This window comes from Carcharodon carcharias, chromosome 28, assembly GCF_017639515.1.
Source record: "Carcharodon carcharias isolate sCarCar2 chromosome 28, sCarCar2.pri, whole genome shotgun sequence".
Taxonomy (NCBI): Eukaryota; Metazoa; Chordata; class Chondrichthyes; order Lamniformes; family Lamnidae; genus Carcharodon; species Carcharodon carcharias.
In genome coordinates, this window is record NC_054494.1 from 24963095 (window position 1) to 24982236 (window position 19142).

Sequence of the window (19142 nt, forward strand, 5' to 3'; positions counted from 1 at the left end):
CATCAATTTAAAAAAGGCAGATAAGCTTGACTTGTACCATTATAATATGCAGGGAATTTGGTTCAAATGCACAAAGATCACACTATCAAATTCAGCAATTCAACTGATTGCTGTTAGACCAGCAATAGACAGGAAGACCAAGGATCATTATTAAAGCATTGAATACTTTACCAAAGACAGTAGTTTAGGCAGTGATCAGTTCATCTTTTGAGGGAAAGTGGATAAATTTTTGAAATATGAAGATGTTGAGGATAACAATTGGTTTTTGATTGGTCTAGCAAAGAGCTGATCGAGACAAAAATCGGCAAATGACCTCCTTCTGTGTTTCAAATTTCAAAATTACATGGGTAAAATGGATCTTTTGGGCACCTGTCTAAGAAAATATAACAATTTTATATTCATCTGGTTGCTGGAGGCTATTCTTGGTACGCCAAACAATCAGACAGACAGGAAGAAGGCACGTATTATATTCACTCAGTGACTATGCTTCATGCTATTATTCAACTCTGAATAATTCAGCTCTAAATAAAAAGGCATTAGCTGAAAACCATCTTTTATATGCACTGATCCTTAGAGTATGTGTCAGGAACATTGCTTGCTATCAAGAGCTGGAATAACACAGCCACAACATCAGAAAAAATCTGCCCCAAGCTAGCAAGTAGGCATTTCATCCAAATGAACTATGATCTGCTGCAAATACAATACTTTCTATCAGTAGTCTTGCATCTTTATCAATACAAAATCACACTTCATTTAATTTGAAGAATTGATATTTTTAGATTGTAATTTTATTTCCAGTTCTTTTTATCCTGCAAGAGTTACATATTTAATTTCCTTTTTATTCTATTATACAGAAAATGTCAAAATTTCATCCATTCGTTAAGTAAACTTATTTCATGTAAACAAAGCACACAATGAGAAAGGCACATTCAGTGAATTAATCCCTTTCTCTCCAGTATATCATGCACTATTTAGAATGTGAGAATGATACAGCACAGAAGGAGGCCATTCAACTCATCATGCCAGTGCCACTCTTTGGTAGAGCTATCCAATTAATCCCATTCCCTGCTATTCCCCATGGTCCTATAAATTATTCTCCTTCAAGTGTTTATCAAATTCTCTTTTGAATGTTACTATTGAATCTGCTTCCACCATCCTTTCAGCAATGTGTTCCAGATCACAACAACTCACTGTGTAAAATGTCGATCAATCTTCATGTTAAGGACTCGCTGACACTACTCCATACAATTCAAGCATAAATTGGTTACCATGTCTGCCGTCCAAACCGTGACTATAGGAATCCGGCAACTAAAACTCTTTACAAGTGAATAACTATAACTTCCAAGATGGTGCAAAATAATCAAGTAGAAATTCTAGGATTTCAATCAAAGACAAGAGTTCATTGTTTAGCCCTGACCTCATCTCCTCTGGGGATCTTCCTCCCACAGCTTCCAACCTGATAGTTGCCCAACCTCAGACGGCGCGCTTCTACCTCCTACCCAAAATCCACAAACAGAACTGTCGCGGTAGACCGATCGTGTCAGCTTGCTCCTGCCCCACAGAATTCATTTCTCGTTATCTTGACTCCCTTCTCTCTCCCCTTGTCCAGTCCCTTCCCACCTACATCCGTGATTCCTCTGACACCTTACGTCACATCAACAATTTCCAGTTCTCTGGCCCCAACCGCTTCTTCTTCACCATGGATGTCCAATCCCTCTACACCTCCATCCCCTACCAGGATGGTCTGTGGGCCCTTAGCTTCTTCCTCGAACAGAGGCCCGAACAATCCCCATCCACCACTACTCTCCTCCGCAACAAAACAAAAACAGAATTACCTGGAAAAACTCAGCAGGTCTGGCAGCATCGGCTGAGAAGAAAAGAGTTGACGTTTCGAGTCCTCATGACCCTTCGACAGAACTTGAGTTCGAGTCCAAGAAACAGTTGAAATATAAGCTGGTTTAAGGTGTATGGGGGGGGCGGAGAGAGAGAAGTGGAGGGGGTTGGTGTGGTTGTAGGGACAAACAAGCAGTGATAGAAGCAGATCATCAAAAGATGTCACCAACAATAGAACACATAGGTGTTAAAGTTGGTGATATTATCTAAACAAATGTGCTAATTAAGAATGGATGGTAGGGCACTCAAGGTATAGCCCTAGTGGGGGTGGGGAGAGCATAAAAGATTTTAAAATATTTAAAAATAATGGAAATAGGTGGGAAAAGAAAAATCTATATAATTTATTGGAAAAAAAACAAAAGGAAGGGGGAAACAGAAAGGGGGTGGGGATGGGGGAGGGAGCTCAAGACCTAAAGTTGTTGAATTCAATATTCAGTCCGGAAGGCTGTAAAGTGCCTAGTCGGAAGATGAGGTGGTGTTCCTCCAAGAATGTCCGCAAGAATGACCCAAACCTCCCTGTCGCTTGCCATTTTAACACTCCACCCTGCTCTCTTGCCCACATGTCTGTCCTTGGCTTGCTGCATTGTTCCAGTGAAGCCCAACGCAAACTGGAGGAACAACACCTCATCTTCCAACAAGGCACTTTACAGCCTTCTGGACTGAATATTGAATTCAACAACTTTAGGTCTTGAGCTCCCTCCCCCATCCCCACCCCCTTTCTGTTTCCCCCTTCCTTTTGTTTTTTTTTCCAATAAATTATATAGATTTTTCTTTTCCCACCTATTTCCAATATTTTTAAATATTTTAAAATCTTTTATGCTCTCCCCACCCCCACTAGAGCTATACCTTAAGTGCCCTACCATCCATTCTTAATTAGCACATTTGTTTAGATAATATCACCAACTTTAACACCTATGTGTTCTTTTGTTCTATTGTTGGTGACATCTTTTGATGATCTGCTTCTATCACTGCTTGTTTGTCCCTACAACCACACCAACCCCCTCCACTTCTCTCTCTCCGCCCCCCCCATACACCTTAAACCAGCTTATATTTCAATTGTTTCTTGGACTCGAACTCAAGTTCTGTCGAAGGGTCATGAGGACTCGAAACGTCAACTCTTTTCTTCCCAGCCGATGCTGCCAGAACTGCTGAGTTTTTCCAGGTAATTCTGTTTTTGTTTTGGATTTCCAGCATCCGCAGTTTTTTTGTTTTTACTACTCTCCTCCGTCTGGCTGAACTTGTTCTCACACTGAACAATTTCTCCTTCAACTCGTCTCACTTCCTCCAAATAAAAGGTGTGACTATGGGTACCCGCATGGGCCCCAGCTATGCCTGCTCTTTATGGGGTATGTGGAACATTCCTTGTTCCAGTCCTACTCCGGCCCCCTTCCACAACTCTTTCTCCGGTACATCGATGATTACTTCGGTGCTGCTTCATGCACTCGTCTGGACCTAGAAAAATTTAATAATTTTGCTTCCAATCTCCACCCCTCCATCATTTTCATGTGATCCATCTCTGACACTTCCCTTCCCTTCCTTGACCTCTCTGTTTCAATCTCTGGTGATAGACGTCCACCAATATCCATTACAAGCCTACCGACTCCCACAGCTACCTCGACTACAGCTCCTCACACCCCGCTTCCTGTAAGGACTCCATCCCACTCTCTCAATTCCTTTGCCTCCGTTGCATCTGTTCCGATGATGCTACCTTCAAAAACAGTTCCTCTGACATGTCCTCCTTCTTCCTTAACCGGGATTTTCCACCCACGGTCGTTGACAGGGCCCTCAATCGTGTCCGGCCCATCTCCTGCGCATCCGCCCTCACGCCTTCTCCTCCCTCCCAGAAACATGATAGGGTCCTCAATTATCACACCAGCCTCCGCATTCAAAGGATCATCCTCCGCCATTTCCGCCAACTCCAGCATGATGCCACCACCAAACACATCTTCCCTTCACCCGCCCGGCGGCATTCCGTAGGGATCGTTCCCTCCGGGACACCCTGGTCCACTCCTCCATCACCCCCTACTCCTTAACCCCCACCTATGGCACCTCCCCATGCCCACGCAAAAGATGTAACACCTGCCCCTTCACTTCCTCTCTCCTCACCGTCCAAGGGCCCAAACACTCCTTTCAAATGAAGCAGCATTTCACTTGCATTTCCCCCAACTTAGTCTACTGCATTCGTTGCTCCCAATGCGGTCTCCTCTACATTGGAGAGACTAAATGTAAACTGGGCAACCGCTTTGCAGAACACCTGCGGTCCGTCCGCAAGAATGACCCAAACCTCCCTATCGCTTGCCATTTCAACACTCCACCCTGCTCTCTTGCCCACATGTCTGTCCTTGGCCTGCTGCATTGTTCCAGTGAAGCCCAACGCAAACTGGAGGAACAGCATCTCAGCTTCCGACTAGGCACTTTATAGCCTTCCGGACTGAATATTGAATTCAACAACTTTAGGTCTTGAGCTCCCTCCTCCATCCCCACCCCCTTTCTGTTTCTTCCCCCTTCCTTTTGTTTTTTCCAATAAATTATATAGATTTTTCTTTTCCCACCTATTTCCATTATTTTAAAATATTTTATGCCCCCCCCCCGCTCCCCCCCCACCACCACCACCAACCTTAAACCAGCTTATATTTCACCCCTCTCCTTGTAAAGAAAAATCAGTTCTGTTGAAGGGTCATGAAGATTCGAAACGTCAACTCTTTTCTTCTCCGCTGATGCTGCCAGACCTGCTGAGTTTTTCCAGGTAATTTTGTTTTTGTACCAGTTCTATTATGTTTTCCTAAAGATCTGGGTTTACATTACACCATTCATTTTATGATCAAAGTTAAAATCTTCAATATTATGTTAAATTCACGTCGTGAAATTCATATTCATCAAGATAAGGAGTAGTATAGTTTGGAAAATAAATACTTTGCATTTAAAACACCCAGAAGCATGACTAACTAATCACAAGATAAAAGCAAACTACTGCGGATGTTGGAAATCTATTTTTGTTTCTAATTAATCACAAGCTCTTTTACCCCATAACTAACTATCTTCAGAAAATACACACCTTTACCTACCCACTACACTTCCAATACCAAACTATCATGAATACGAAAGAAATGAGCGGAAAACTTAACATAAGTAGCTTGTGGAGATTATTTACTAACTCTTCAACAGAGAACAAATGAAATATCTTTTAAGGACCAAAGTGGAGCACGCAGGATACATAAATACTGCGAATCAGCAAGCCCCAATGAAACAGTAGAGCAAATGGATTAATAAACCTATCACAGGTAAAATAATTAGAAAAAAGGCCATTACAACTCCTAAAAGGAGAACGTAAGAGGAGTCATTAGGATGAATATCAGAACATGTTAATATGATCAGAAGAACAAATAGAGAGACAGAGAAAAAAGGACAGACACAAAGTGTAACAATGAGAGATTCTTTCAGTTTCAAGAGGTAACAAGGTAGTCAGAGAAATTATAATAAAATATGTGAATAGGTTCAAAACAGCATAAGCAGAAAAAGTAAACATTCCGAGTAAAGAGACAAGCAACATGTCCTCTTCAATGCTCTCAGAGGAAAAATGAATGAGTGTAGATGAAAGGCACAACTCAGAAAATACAGAACAAGGTAGACAAAATATGTAAATTGTCAGAGCTATGGTAGGTGAATTACTAGAGACAGAAAGACAAATGTAAAGTATCATATATTGGAAGAGAAAAAAGAAAAATGCATATTCTATGAATGGTGCTCCATTGCTTTCAGGTCCGTAGGTCGTCCAGGTGTCCGAAGCATCTAAGAGGTGCGGGCATCACTGCTGCCTGGTAAACCATGACCTCAATCTCGAGTTTCAGATCCTGGTTTTCAAATGCTCATTTCCTCAGTCTGCGATGATGAATTGCATCATCTATGTCTGCCTTCACGAGAGGAGGCTCCTAAGATATGGAAAATGGTCCACATTTACCTGAGTCTCACCAATGATCTTAATCAATAGGGGGAGACGTTGTGCTGTGCGAGCTGGTTGGAAGAGAATTTTAGTTTTCGGGGTGTTTAGTGAAAGGCCCATTTTCTCATATACTTTAGAAGAAGCAGTTGACAATGACCTGGAGCTCAGGTCCTGAGTGAGCACGCACACTAGCATCATCAGCACACTGGAGCTCAATGGCTGAAGTTAGTTTTAGATTGAAGGTGGCATAGGTTGAATATTTTTCTATCTGTTCTGTAAATTACTTCCATGCCTATGGGTAATTCGCCACATCTTCAACACACTTCTATCTTCTACACCATCACAGCATTCCTGAGATCCCCCAGCAGGCATGCCTTTTCCCAGATGAGGGAGATGAAGGGTACAACCTTGTCAGTGCGTTTCAGAATTTCAGCAGAGATTCCACCTGCTCCAGGGGCTTTGCTGTTTTTCAGCTGTCAAACAGCTTTTTCAACTTCGCTCCAGATCATGGTGGCACTGAGACTGAACTGGATGGGGTATTAAGGAATGGAGTTGAGGGCGTTCAAGTCAAAGACAGTATCAGTTGAGGAATTCTTCAAAACGTTCTCTTCAGTGAGCACTGCCTACTTGCCTGTCCTCGATGAGTTCCCCTCCATGCTTGCATGCTTGGCTCTCAGCAGGGTGGGCCCTTGATTACTCAGGTCATGGATAGCGTTGACAGCGCTGAAGAAATCACACTCTCGGACTCTTTCTATCCACCTTTGTTCTTTATGTTGTGGGTTTTATGCTGTACCATTGCTTTCAGACACTTGCAGAACTGCTGTTTTTCTCTTGAGATAAGGTGAAGTTTCCAGTCTGTGAAAGCTTTGTGCTTACGCCCAATTAGGTTCTAAATCTCTTGGTCGCTTTCTTGACGTTTCCAGGTAGAGAGGCCTAGGAGCTCCTCACAGGTGCTTATTTTATTGGACTATAGAGTCGATCAGGCACTATATGCACATTATAGCTCCCGGTGGCTGGAGGTTGGCAGTGACAGTAAGAAGAGCTATGCAGGGAGTTCTTCGAGGCCTGCGATGTTAATTTTCTTGTGGCATTACTTCTGTTTCTTCTGTTGTTTGGGGGCGGCTGATGGAGATGATAGATTTGATAAGGCGGTGATCAGTTCAGCAGTCATTATCAGTACCTGTCATGGCACAGGTGACGTGGACAGCTCTGCAGTCCTTTGCTCAAATGATGATGTAGTTGAGCAGTGCTTGGACTGTGGGTGATGCCACGAGGTCTTGTGCTTGTCTCCCTGGCAGAACAGGGTGCTGGTGATGACAAGGTCATGTTTCAGACATTTTGTCAAGAGGAGGACTTTGTTGGAGTTTCTTTCCCTACTCCTTCCTTGCCATCACACCCTTCGAGAGCTTGCCCCCTTCTAGGCCATTGCGTTGAAATCTCCAGATTGGGCACAGTGTATGGAAGAACCATAAAAATGATTCCTAATGCTGAGAGCCCTTCAGCCTTGAAAGATGTCTGAGAAGTGATCCTAGAGGTATTTAAGATTGTCTACAGTATTGAATCAATAAATTTGATACATTGTTTTAGAATAAAGCAAGAGGCAACAGGTTTCAAGTAGTTAAATGCAAATTTAGGGGTGATGGCCAGAAGCTTTTCTTTACATAAAACGGATGGGCTGCCAGATAAAGTAGTGGAAACGAAAGCCCTGGAAAAATTCAACAACCGATTGGATCATATAATTTAGGTCGTCAGGGTCTTTGATAGGTGAACTGAGATGACCCAAGAGGCCTCCATACTAACTCTGCGAAAAATACATTTCGCAAGACAATCACTGTGAGAAAAACCTCACACATTTTGACCATCTTAAATCTATAGCTATCATACATCCAGTTTGAAAGGGAGAAGAGTGGGTCTAAGATTAATATCTTAAACAAGGGCAAATATGTGGGGATGAAAGCTGAGCTAGCTGAAGTGAACTGGGAAACTAGGCTAAAGGATAGATCAATAAAGAAGCAGTGGCAGACATTTAAGGAGATATTTCAGAGTATTCAGAATAAGTGCATTCCTACTATAAAGAAAAATTCTAAGGGAGGGCCCACCATCCATGGTTAACTAGAGATGTTAAGGAAAGCATCAAACTTAAGGAAAAAGCATACAACTCCACAAAGATGAGTGGCAGGACAGATGATTGACAGAATATAAAGAACAGCAGAGCATGGCTAAAAGATTAATCAGGAGAAAGAAATTAGAGGGTGAGAGGAAGCTAGCCAGAAATGTAAAAACAGATAGCATGAGTTTCTACAGGTACTTAAAAAGAAAACAGTAAGTAAGGTGAGTGTTGGTCCCCTCGAGAGCGACGGCAGGGAGTTAATAATAGATAAGGAAATGGCAGAAGAAATGAACAAATATCTTGCTTCTGTGTTCATTATAGAGGATATAAAAAACCTTCCAGTAATAACCAAGAGGTGAACGGGAGAAAGGAGCTTGGTGAAATTGAAATCACTAGGGAAACGGTACTGAGCAAATTAATGGAGCTGCAGGCTGGCAAGTCCCCGGGTTCCGATGGACTACATCCTAGGTCTTAAAAGCGGTGGCTAATGAGGTAGTTGATGTGCTGGTGTTTAATTTCCAAAATTCGCTAGATTCTGGAAATGTTCCATCAGATTGGGAAGTAACATGCGCAGTGGACAAAGGGAGCCTGAAGACATACTGAAATTGGATTTCCAGAAGGCATTTGATAAGGTGCCACATCAAAGATTATTATGGAAAATAAAAATGCATGGTGTAGTGGGTAACATATTAGCATGGATAGAAGGTTGGCTGGCTGGCAGAAAGCAGAGAGTATGCATAAATGGGTCTTGACAAGGTGGACGTCAAAGATGTTTTCTCTTGTGGGTGAGTCCAGAACTAGGGGGCACTGTTTTAAAATTAGGGGTCGTTTTTTTAGGACAGAGATGAGGAGAAATTTTTTCTCTCAAAGGGTTGTCCGACTTTAGAATTCTCAGCCTCAGAAGGTGGTGGAGGCAGATAGACTATTGTTAGGCAAGGGAATCAAAGGTTATTGGCATTAGATGGGAATGTGGAAATCAAAACACAAGATGATCAGCCATGATCTTATTGAATAACGGACAGGCTTGAGGGGCCGAGTGGTCTACTCCTGTTCCTATTTCTTATGTTCTGATACTCACAAATAAAATTGATTTAGAAAAAGCCACCTCCGTCGACATCATTCATCCCATTCATCATTTTGATTTACACCGTCTCTTCATCATCTTCTGTAAATACCAGCTTAGTTTTACAAACTGTTCTTATAGTTAGGAGTTTTAAGTTTTAAAATCATCCAAATAATTCTTCACTATAGTCTCTCTAATAAATCCATGGCTTTTTCAAGATATAGCCTCAGTGATTAATACAGTGATTTAAAATAAGTTCCTTTGATTCGTGATTAAATGCACTAGAGATGGCTGACTTACCTAATTCACAAATCTTTCTCCTCTTCCATTTCGATCAATGGAAACTCATCTGTTATGTACATACAATCCTGATCCCCTGAACCAATATTAATTCTTTTAAACTTCTCTACATTAAATACTAGTTGGCATTTGGTTAGCCAGCATTACAATTTCCCTAGATCTGTTTACTTTCTATTTGCAAATAGCACATCTGATCATATGGCTTGGTGTCGTCAGTAAAATGCAGTTGTATCCAAATATCAAGAAAAATGTAAAGGTTAGTTCATGTTGTAACTTTGGATATGTTTACACTACAACTTCAATGTTGGTGAAAACAGCTTCCATTTTGCAACACCACTAAAGATGTGGCCTAAGTCTGGAATTAGAGTACAACATGAATGTCTCCCTGTGACAGCTAGTGTCAAGGACTCTTAATTTTGACACTGTGTGGAGCATAACTGGAGTAGGTTAACAAGTATCTAACTGGTCCATTGAAGATCCTGGCTACTTTATAAATTAAATATACAGTGAAGTCCCGCCATTTGCAGAGGTTATGTTCCTGCAAAACCTCGCAAAAAGTGAAATTGCGAACAACGAACGTGCTTTACAACCGGAGTCAAATAGATAGGTTCCGACAACGGAAGAGCAGCGTCGCTTTATGCAGTTACTGTACAACAAATTGTGGTATATGACTGACGGGGGAAGCCTCTGAGCTCAGTGTTGTTAACAAAAGAAACCAACTACAGATTCATCTGCTCTTTTAACATCCAAGACATGCATTGAAAATTTTAAAAAGAGGCAATCCTCATTTAAGAAAAACATGAATCACCTCCAAACTGGCAGACAAGCGTAAAACTTAAAAATAGATAATTGTAAAATATTCTCATTTTAAAAATGAAGTAATATTCTCTTTGGCTCTAGCGATTGCATTATCCCCACTCTAACTCCCAAGTTTTACTGAATCAGATATTGACACATTTACATAAAAAGACATAAATCGGTGAACATTTCAAAATTGAACAGAGACATTATTGCAGCTCTGAATCGAGCGATTTGGACATTGTTAGGTTAAACTTTTCGCTCGGGTTGCAGTTCAGCTGCAACCATTCTGTCGGAAAGGTGCTTAAAAAAAAGTGTATTAAATGTCCACAGCCAGAAAAAATGGAAGGAAACCGTTTTCAGTGACTTTAACACCATCTCCCTGTTAAAACGTGCTGAGGTCTCTGCTCCATCATTGCTGCTGTCTCCTCGACACCAACCACTGAATGCGGCCACAACCATTCAGAATAGAATTAATAAAGTGGAATAAATTTCATTTAGAATAAAGTGTCTTTAATGCGAGAGGAGAAAGAAAACTTGGTTAAGTAAACAATTGGTCATGCAATGGGTGATCTGGTGTACAAAGGTTTTAGCGCAGGTAAGCAAACACGTGAACAAGAAAGTCATGAAAGGCGGGATTTTACTGTAAATGTTTAAATAATGCAAATGTTGCCATTTTAACTCTCTGTATGTTCAATTTTAATTACTGGGGAGAGAGAGCGGTTAAACTCTGCAGAAGTGTAGCTAAGTTTAAGTCAGGGCTTCAAACAACCGAGTGTCAGCTACTGAGATAGTGGATGTGCTGGCTATAATTTTCCAAAATGCCCTAGATTCAGGAACAGTCCCCGCAGATTGGTAGTGAGCAATTCAAGAAAAGAGGGAGAGGAACAGGCCAGTTGGCCTGACATCAGTAATTGGGCAAATGCTGGAATCTAGTAAGGAAATCTTAACAATGCACTTGATCTAATCAAACTATGCTTTACTAAGTCAATATGGTTTTATGAAAGGAAAATCCTACTTGACAAATGGGCCGAGCGGGTTCTTTCTGTGCAGTAAAGTTTCCATGATTCTATCAGAGTTTTTTTGAGGATGTAACTAGTAGGGTAAGTAAAGGGGAGCCACTAGATGTAGTATACTTGGATTTCCAAAAGTCATTAAGGTGCCACACAAAAGGTTAATACACAAGGTAAGGGCTCATGGAGTTAGTGGTGATGTATTAGCACGGATAGAGGACTGGTTAATGGGCAGGAAGCAGAAAATAGGGATAAATAGGGCATTTTCAAGTTGGCAGGCTGTAACTAGTGGAGTGCCGCAAGCACCAGTGCTGGGGCTAAGCTATTTCCAATCTAAACTAATGACTTGGACAAAGAGACAGAGAGTAATGTATCTAAATTTGCTGACGAAACATAGCTGGATTGGAATGCAAGCTATGAAGAGGGCACAAAGAGGCTGCAAAGAGATAAAGGTAGCATAAGTGGGTGGGCAACAGGTGGCAGTTGGAGTATAATTTGGGGAAGCTTGAGGTTATTCATTTTGATTGTAAGACTAGGAAAGCGTGAAACTTGTAAACATTAATGTTCAGAGACACTTGGATGTACTCATACATGGAACACAAAAAGTTAGCATGCCGGTACGGCAGGCAAGCAATTGGAAAGGGGACTGGAGTACAAGAATAAAGAAATCTTGCTACAATTGGGTTTTGGTGAGACCATGCCTAGAATACTGCACTTCAAAAATAATGCATTGGCTGTGAAGTGCTTTGCAACACCCCGAGGATGTGGACGGCACTATATAAGCGTAAGTCTTTGTTCCTCGTTATAGCAAGCCTTCATAGGTCGCCTTTCTAATTGGCAAACTAGTAATCTTCAAAACATAACTCCATAGGATAAGCTGTACTTGGGCAAAGGGAGCAAGTTGGAACATTGTATGCAATGAAATACAATCAGGCTTGTCCATTGCTTCCCAAACTCTGTTAATAAGTTACAAATAGCATGTGAATGAAAGGCACAAACACAAAGGTGATCTATCAGTATTCACCAAATTATTAATCTAATTTACCTACATAATTAAATTCACCCTTATGTCTTCAATACAAGCTACACTAAACATTTTTTCTATTGTAAGAGCATCACCAAACTTTTAAATGTTCCATTTGAACTACAGTCTGAACAAGAAGTGGTGCTTCAAGGAACAAAAGTTTTATTTACTTAGCACGTCATGGGGTGGGTACAATGTTTAGTGGTAGCAATATAAGGGTCATGAGTTCAACAGGGAAAGTTGTGTAACTGAATTTAATAAAATTTGTTAATTGTAGGTTAAACCAGAGAAAATGACAATGCAAGCTTCTCAATGGTCATAACATCTTAGCTGGTTCAATAGTGTTCCTCAGGAGTGTGAACCTTTTGCTCCACACACAGGTTTAGTTCCAAATGATGTGCTTGTATCTTAAGTAGCCCAGCAAGCCACACAGTTGTACAATGAACAAAACTTGTATTTATATAGCACCTTTTAATATAATAAAACATTCCAGTGCACATCACAAGGATATTATGAAATAAAATATGACACCAGACCACATAAGATGAGGGCAGAGGACCAAAAGCTTGGTCAAAGAGGTAGGTTTTAAGGAGTGGCTTAAAAGAACAAAGTTAGTAGAGAGATAAACAAGTTTAGTGGAGGAATTCCAGAATTCCAGAGCTTGTGCCCAAGCAACTGAAGGCACAGCCAATAATGGCGGAGTGATTAAAATCAGGGATGCTCAAGAGACCAGGATTAGAGGAGAGTAGATATTTGAGAGGGTTAGGGAGTTGGAAGAGATTACAAAGATAGGGAGGGGTGAGTCCATGGAGGAATCTGAAAACACAGATGAAAATTTTAAAATCGAGCCGCTCAACAACCTTGCCAGTGTTACCCACTTCCTAGGAACAAATAAAATAACTCCCAACATTGAATTTGGATGGTAACCTTCAAAATTGAAATAATATTTATTCAAATATGCCACTATATATGCAGAAATGTCAATTATTTTATGCAGCATGAATTGCTAACCTTGCATTATTTAAACATAGCCTTGCATTAGTTCATGCTGCTTTTAAACCTACTGCATCGGAACTGAATATTCAAAGCATGAACAGCAAATAGGGTACTCACCAACACAATCCTCAGCCATGCTGCTTTTACAGCATTCTGCTTTGGTCTGGGGAGATTCAGGTTGCAATTTTCCAATTTCTTAGTATAACAGTAGTGTCATTCATGCTTCTTTCTGTAACAGAATCAAATACAATGTTATCTAAAAACTGCCTACAAATATATATCAAATCCAAACAAAATGAAACCACTGGATTAGTAAATTACTCTTACAGTTAACAGCAATTTATTAGCAAGTGATATACAACAAATTGAATTCATAAGAAGCAAAGTTTGAAATATGTTATAATGGGGCACGTCACAAGGTGGTGTGTATGTATGGTATTATGGGATTTAGTATGGTCATACAGGAAGTGCAACTATTAACAATCAGAATAGGAGTATATCACTGAAATATTATTTAATAAATTGGCTGAAAGAATTTTTGACTGAATAATTGTTATGTTTCTTCTAAATGAGGTAACAAAAATCACAGGCTCCTGTAACAATCATCCTGGGCAATTATTGGACACATCCTTATGCGTGCTAAGACAATACCCCTAGAAATGGGTTGGGGCTAGGGCACCTTCTCCATAGGAAGATTTGAGGAGGAATTAAAAAAGAGCTTCTACAAATTACGTTACCCTGGATTGTGGCAAATCGCAGAACACCCTAACTTACGTGGAAGAGAAAAAATGAAGGCCGGTTCAATTCTTCTGATATTAATTACTCCAATGAGCGACTGAATTGATAAATTATCAAAGTTATTACAGCTGGTGTAATTGAGTAACTTAGGCAAATAAAGCATGTGGAATTTAAATTTATCTACACAGTTTGCTTAAATGGGAAAAGTGAATATACAAAACTTTTATTTCCCAATGATCTACATAATTCAGGTAAATGGCAAGTTCCAAATTCAATATTTGAAATCACAGAACATACAGGTTCTGATTTGAGCTGAAAAAGTGAAACCAATACTCTAAAAGTCCTTACACCACAACTGAAAGCATAACAACACAAATACAAAAACTTACTTTCTTTTTATGATTATTTATCTACGAACACAGAAATAATATTTTAACCGGTTCAAGTTCGATACAATCATGCCCAGTGCTATCAAAGTCCCCACAGCAGCTGTGTTGCTGTCACTGCTTAAGCCTGCTTTTGGCTGTCTTTAAAAGCGTGGCTGAAAGCAGTGTAGGCTGAGAACGTATCAACTGTCTTCTCAGCACCAAGTGTTGATACAAGTTCCAACAATCAGAGCGGAATTTGACAAGTTTTTGACCAATCTGTGACCTATACATTTGCCATGTGTCTGCCATACACCCATTGTTACAACCTGGAAATTGCTACACTGAATTTATATATAATAATTATAAAATAACAGAACATACCAAAAATGACGATCTGAAATCTTAGCTCAAAGATGACATAAAAATGGTTCAACTTCCACTTTTACATTTAATATGAATCCCTCTACGTGATTACATAAATTTATAAACAAATGCTTGGGAGCAACTACAAATCTTGTACTTTTTTTAACATATGGTTTGTCATATGTTGAAAGAAATTCTATTTAAAGTGCATGAAACATGCAATATCATAAACTTCTTGTAAAATAACAAAAAAATCTTTCTGCCAATTCTTCATATCTCATCTCATGCCAAAGATCTTCAAAAGTAGTAAATCTTACTCGATCAGTTCAGATAGTATCTCCCCACAACCTTTATCAGAAGCACTAATGTTAACCACAGGAAAGTATGTGGTGCAGTTTTGTGTGAAAGACATAATTCACCACAATCCATTTTTACAAGAAGAGGGTTATTAGGTACACACAAGGAGAGCACAACAACACTGACAAAACTCCAGTTCCTTGTAAAATGGCTAACTAGAAAACACCAACAAAAGCCTTGTTTACTTATTTTAATGTAGTTTGCGGATTTCCAAGATAATTGCAACACCATCAAAAGGTCAAAGTGATAAATATAAAAACCATTGCCCCCATAAAGTTATTCATCTTAAAAGGTGTATCAAAGAAAGGCAGGAATTATATTAAGTACAGTGCTCCATTTGGTTTCTATTCCAAGTTATTGGTTGTCAATAGTGAATGGCTTCCGCTGTTTGGTTTTCAATGTGCACATTGGACTCTCTTTTTATCGACCTTCATGCCTTTTCAGTTTCATTATATGACATCACTTAATTGCAGGTAAAGTGTCTTTCTCATATTGTCCATATTGACCTTAATCCATCATATTACAATGTGGAACACCCAAGGTACACAATTACATTTTAATCTTGAGTAATGCTGAAAAAATACATTTTGTTAAATCTTTTCATCTTGCACTCGTCAGGACAATGGCGGTGACATAGTGGTACTATCAATGGACTGGTAATCCCACAATAGCAGGTGTTGGAATTTGAATTCAATAAAAATCTGGACAAAGTTTTTGACTATGAAGCCATTGTTGATTGTCATAAAAAACCATTTGGTTCACTAATCTCCTTTAGAAAAGGAAATCTGCTGTCCTCACCTGGTCTGGCCTATATATGACTCCAGATCCGCAGTAATGTGTTTGACTCTTAAATGCCCTCTGAATTGCCAAGCAAGCCATTCAGTTGTACCAAATTGCTAAAAAGTTCAATAAAAAGGAATGAAACCAGATGAATCACTCGGCATCGAACTAGTCACCAAAACGACAATGGCAAACCCAGCCCTGTTGATGGTGCAAAGTCCTCCTTAGTAATATCTGGGGGCTTGTGCCAAAATTGGGAGACTTGTCTCACAGCCTGACAGTTATACTCACAAAATCATACCTTACAGATCATGCCCCTGACACCACCATCACTGGGTATGTCCTGGCCCATCACAGGACAGACCCATCAGAGGTGGCAACACTGGCATACAGTAGGGAAAGAGTTGCCCTGGGAGTCCTCAACATTGACTTCAGCCCCCATGAAGTCCTGTGGCATCAGGTCAAACATGGGCAAGGAAACTCTTGCTGATTATCACACACCACATCCCCCTCAACTGATGAATCAGTACTCCTCCATGTCGAACACCGCTTGGAGGAAGCACTGAGGGTGGCAAGGGCGCAGAAAGTACTCTGGGTGGGGGGCTTCAATGTCCGTCACAAGATTGGCTCAGAAGCACCATCACAGACCAAGCTCACTGAATCCTAAAGGACATAGCTGCCAGGTTGCATCTGCAGCAGGTGGTGAAGGAATCAAGACAGGAAAATATACTTGGCTTCATCCTCATCAACCTGCCTGCCACAGATGCATCTCTCCATGACAGTATCGGCAGAAGTGACCACCACATGGTCCTTGTGCAGACGGAGTCCCCTCTTCACACTGAGGATATTCTCCACCATGTTGTGTGGCACTACCATCATACCAAGTTAGGTAGATTTTGAACAGATCTAGCAACTCAAGACTGGGCAACTATGAAGTGTTGTAAGTCACCAGCAGCAGCAGAATTGTACTTGACCACAATCTGTAATCTCATGGCCCGGCACAACCCCCACTCTACCATCACCACCAAGCCAGGGGATCAACCCTGGGTCGACGAAGAGTGCAGGGAGGCAAGCCTGGAGCAGCAGCAGGCATACCTAAAAATGAAGTGTTAACCTGGTGAAGCTACAACACAGGTCTACTTGCATACCAGCAAATGATAGACAAAGCTAAGTGATTCCACAACTAATGGATCAGATCTAAGCTCTGCAATCCTGCTACATCCAGTTGTGAATGGTGGTGGACAATTAAACAACTCACTGGAGGAAGCGGCCCCAACCCTCAATGATAAAGGGGCCCAGTGCAAAAGATACGGCTGAAGCACTCACAGTGATCTTCAGCCAGAAATGGCGAGTAAATGATCCATCTCGGCCCTCTCCAGAGGTCCCCAGCATCAATTCAGTCTTCACCCAATTCGATACACTCCACGTGATAAAGAAACGGCTGAAGACACTGGATATTGCAAAGGTCAATGGCCCTGACAATATTCTGGCAATAGTACTGAAGACTTGTTCTCTAGAACTTGCCACGCCCCTAGCCAAGCTGTTCCAGTACAGCTACAATACTGGCACGTATGCAGCAATGTGGAAAATTGCCCAGTTTTGCCCTGTAAACAAAAACCATGACAAATCCAACCCTGCCAACTAACGTTCTATCAGTCTATTCCCGATCATCAGTCAAGTGATGGAAGCGGACATCAATAATGTTATCAAGAGGCACTTGCTTAGCAATAACCTGCTCAGTGACGCTCAGTTTGGGTTCTGCCAGGGTCAGTCAACTTCTGGCCTCATTACAGCCTTGGTTCAAACATGGACAAAGGAGCTGAACTCCAGTGTTGAGGTGAGAGTGACTGCCCTTGACATCAAGGCAGCATTTGACCTAGTGTGGTATCAAGGAGCCCTAACAAAACTGGAGTCAATGTGAATCAGGAGAAAATCTCTCCACTGGTTGGAGTCATAACTAGCACAAAGGAAGATGGTTGTGGCTGTTGGAGGTCAGTCATCTCAGCACGAAGGCATCACTGCATGAGTTCCTCAGGGTAGTGTCCTAAGCCCAACCATCTTCAGCGGCTTCATCAATGATCTTCATTCCATCATAAGTTCAGAAGAATGGGTGTTGGCTGATGATTGCACAATGTTCAGCACCATTCGTGACTCCTCAGATACTGAAGCAGTCAATGTTCAAATGTAGCAAGACCTGGACAATATCCAGGCTTGGGTTGGCAAGTAACGTTTGCACCACACAGGTGCCAGGCAATGACGGTCTCCAACAAGAGAGAGAATCTAACCATCGCCCCTTGACATTCATTGGTATTACCATTGCTGAATCCCCCACTATCAACATTCTGGGGGGTTAGCATTGACCAGAAACTGAACTGGACTAGCCATATAAATACTGTGGCAGGTCAATGGATAGGAATATGGTGAGTAACTCACCTCCTGATTCCCTAAAGCTGTCCACTATTTACAAGGCACAAGTTAGGAGTGTGACAGACTCTGCACTTGCCTGGACGAGTTCTGCTCCAACAACACTCAAAAAGCTTGACACCATCCAGGACAAAACAGCCCGCTTGATTGGCCTCCCTTCCACAAACACTCACTCCCTCCACCACAGGCACAGTAGCATCTACAAGATGCACTAAAGGAACTCACCAAGACTCCTCAGGCAGCACCTTTCAAAACCACAACCACTACCATCTAGAAGGACAAAGGCAGCAGCCACATGTGAACTCCACCACCTGCAAGTTCCCTCCAAGCTGCACACCATCCTGACTTGGAAATATCTCACTGTTCCTTCAGTGTCACTAGGTCAAAATCCTAGAATTCCCTTCCGAACAGCACTGTGGGTGGACCTGCACAACAGAGACTGCAGTTCACCACCACCTTCTCAAGGGCAATTAGGGATGGTCAATAAATGCCAGCCTAGCCAGCGAAGCCCACATCCTGTAAATGATAAACCAATCTCAAGATTACCAATGTCAAGAGATCAACTTTACACGATATGAGACTGTGTTAATTGGTTGGCATGTGAACTCTGATTGGTACAGCCGCTGCCATGGAGAATGCACCAGTTACTGGTGACTGACAGTTAACTGCCAAGCATTATTTGAACTCTTAAACCAAGCAGCTTGACCCTGATTGGTCAAGACATTGCCCCAAGGAATGATAGCGAATGGCTATCACTTATTTTGTTTAGCTGAAACAGGTGCAATGTGTGCATGTTTTTTCCATCTGCAAAGAACAGTGCCCTCTGTATTAACATATGTAGCTTCCAGTACACCCAAATGCACCACAATGCGAACCGTAGCAACACAAGTGGTATTCACCACACAGGATGCTGCCATCAAGCCAAAAAGACATTCTATCACACAAATGAATAACGGGTATATGAATTTCAGTGCC

The 19142-nt window shown here is 41.3% G+C and overlaps 1 protein-coding gene across 15 annotated transcripts in view; it reads right to left on the reverse strand.

Moving 5' to 3' along the window:
- dlg5a (discs, large homolog 5a (Drosophila)) overlaps positions 1–19142 on the reverse strand; it is a 180973-nt gene that overhangs the window by 126618 nt on the left and 35213 nt on the right. For all 15 annotated transcript variants that reach the window (XM_041176353.1, XM_041176352.1, XM_041176337.1 and 12 more), the window contains one exon: positions 13255–13366. In XM_041176353.1, coding sequence (XP_041032287.1) covers positions 13255–13273 — 19 coding nt within the window. In that variant the 5' untranslated portion in view covers positions 13274–13366. The remainder of the gene's footprint in view (positions 1–13254; positions 13367–19142) is intronic.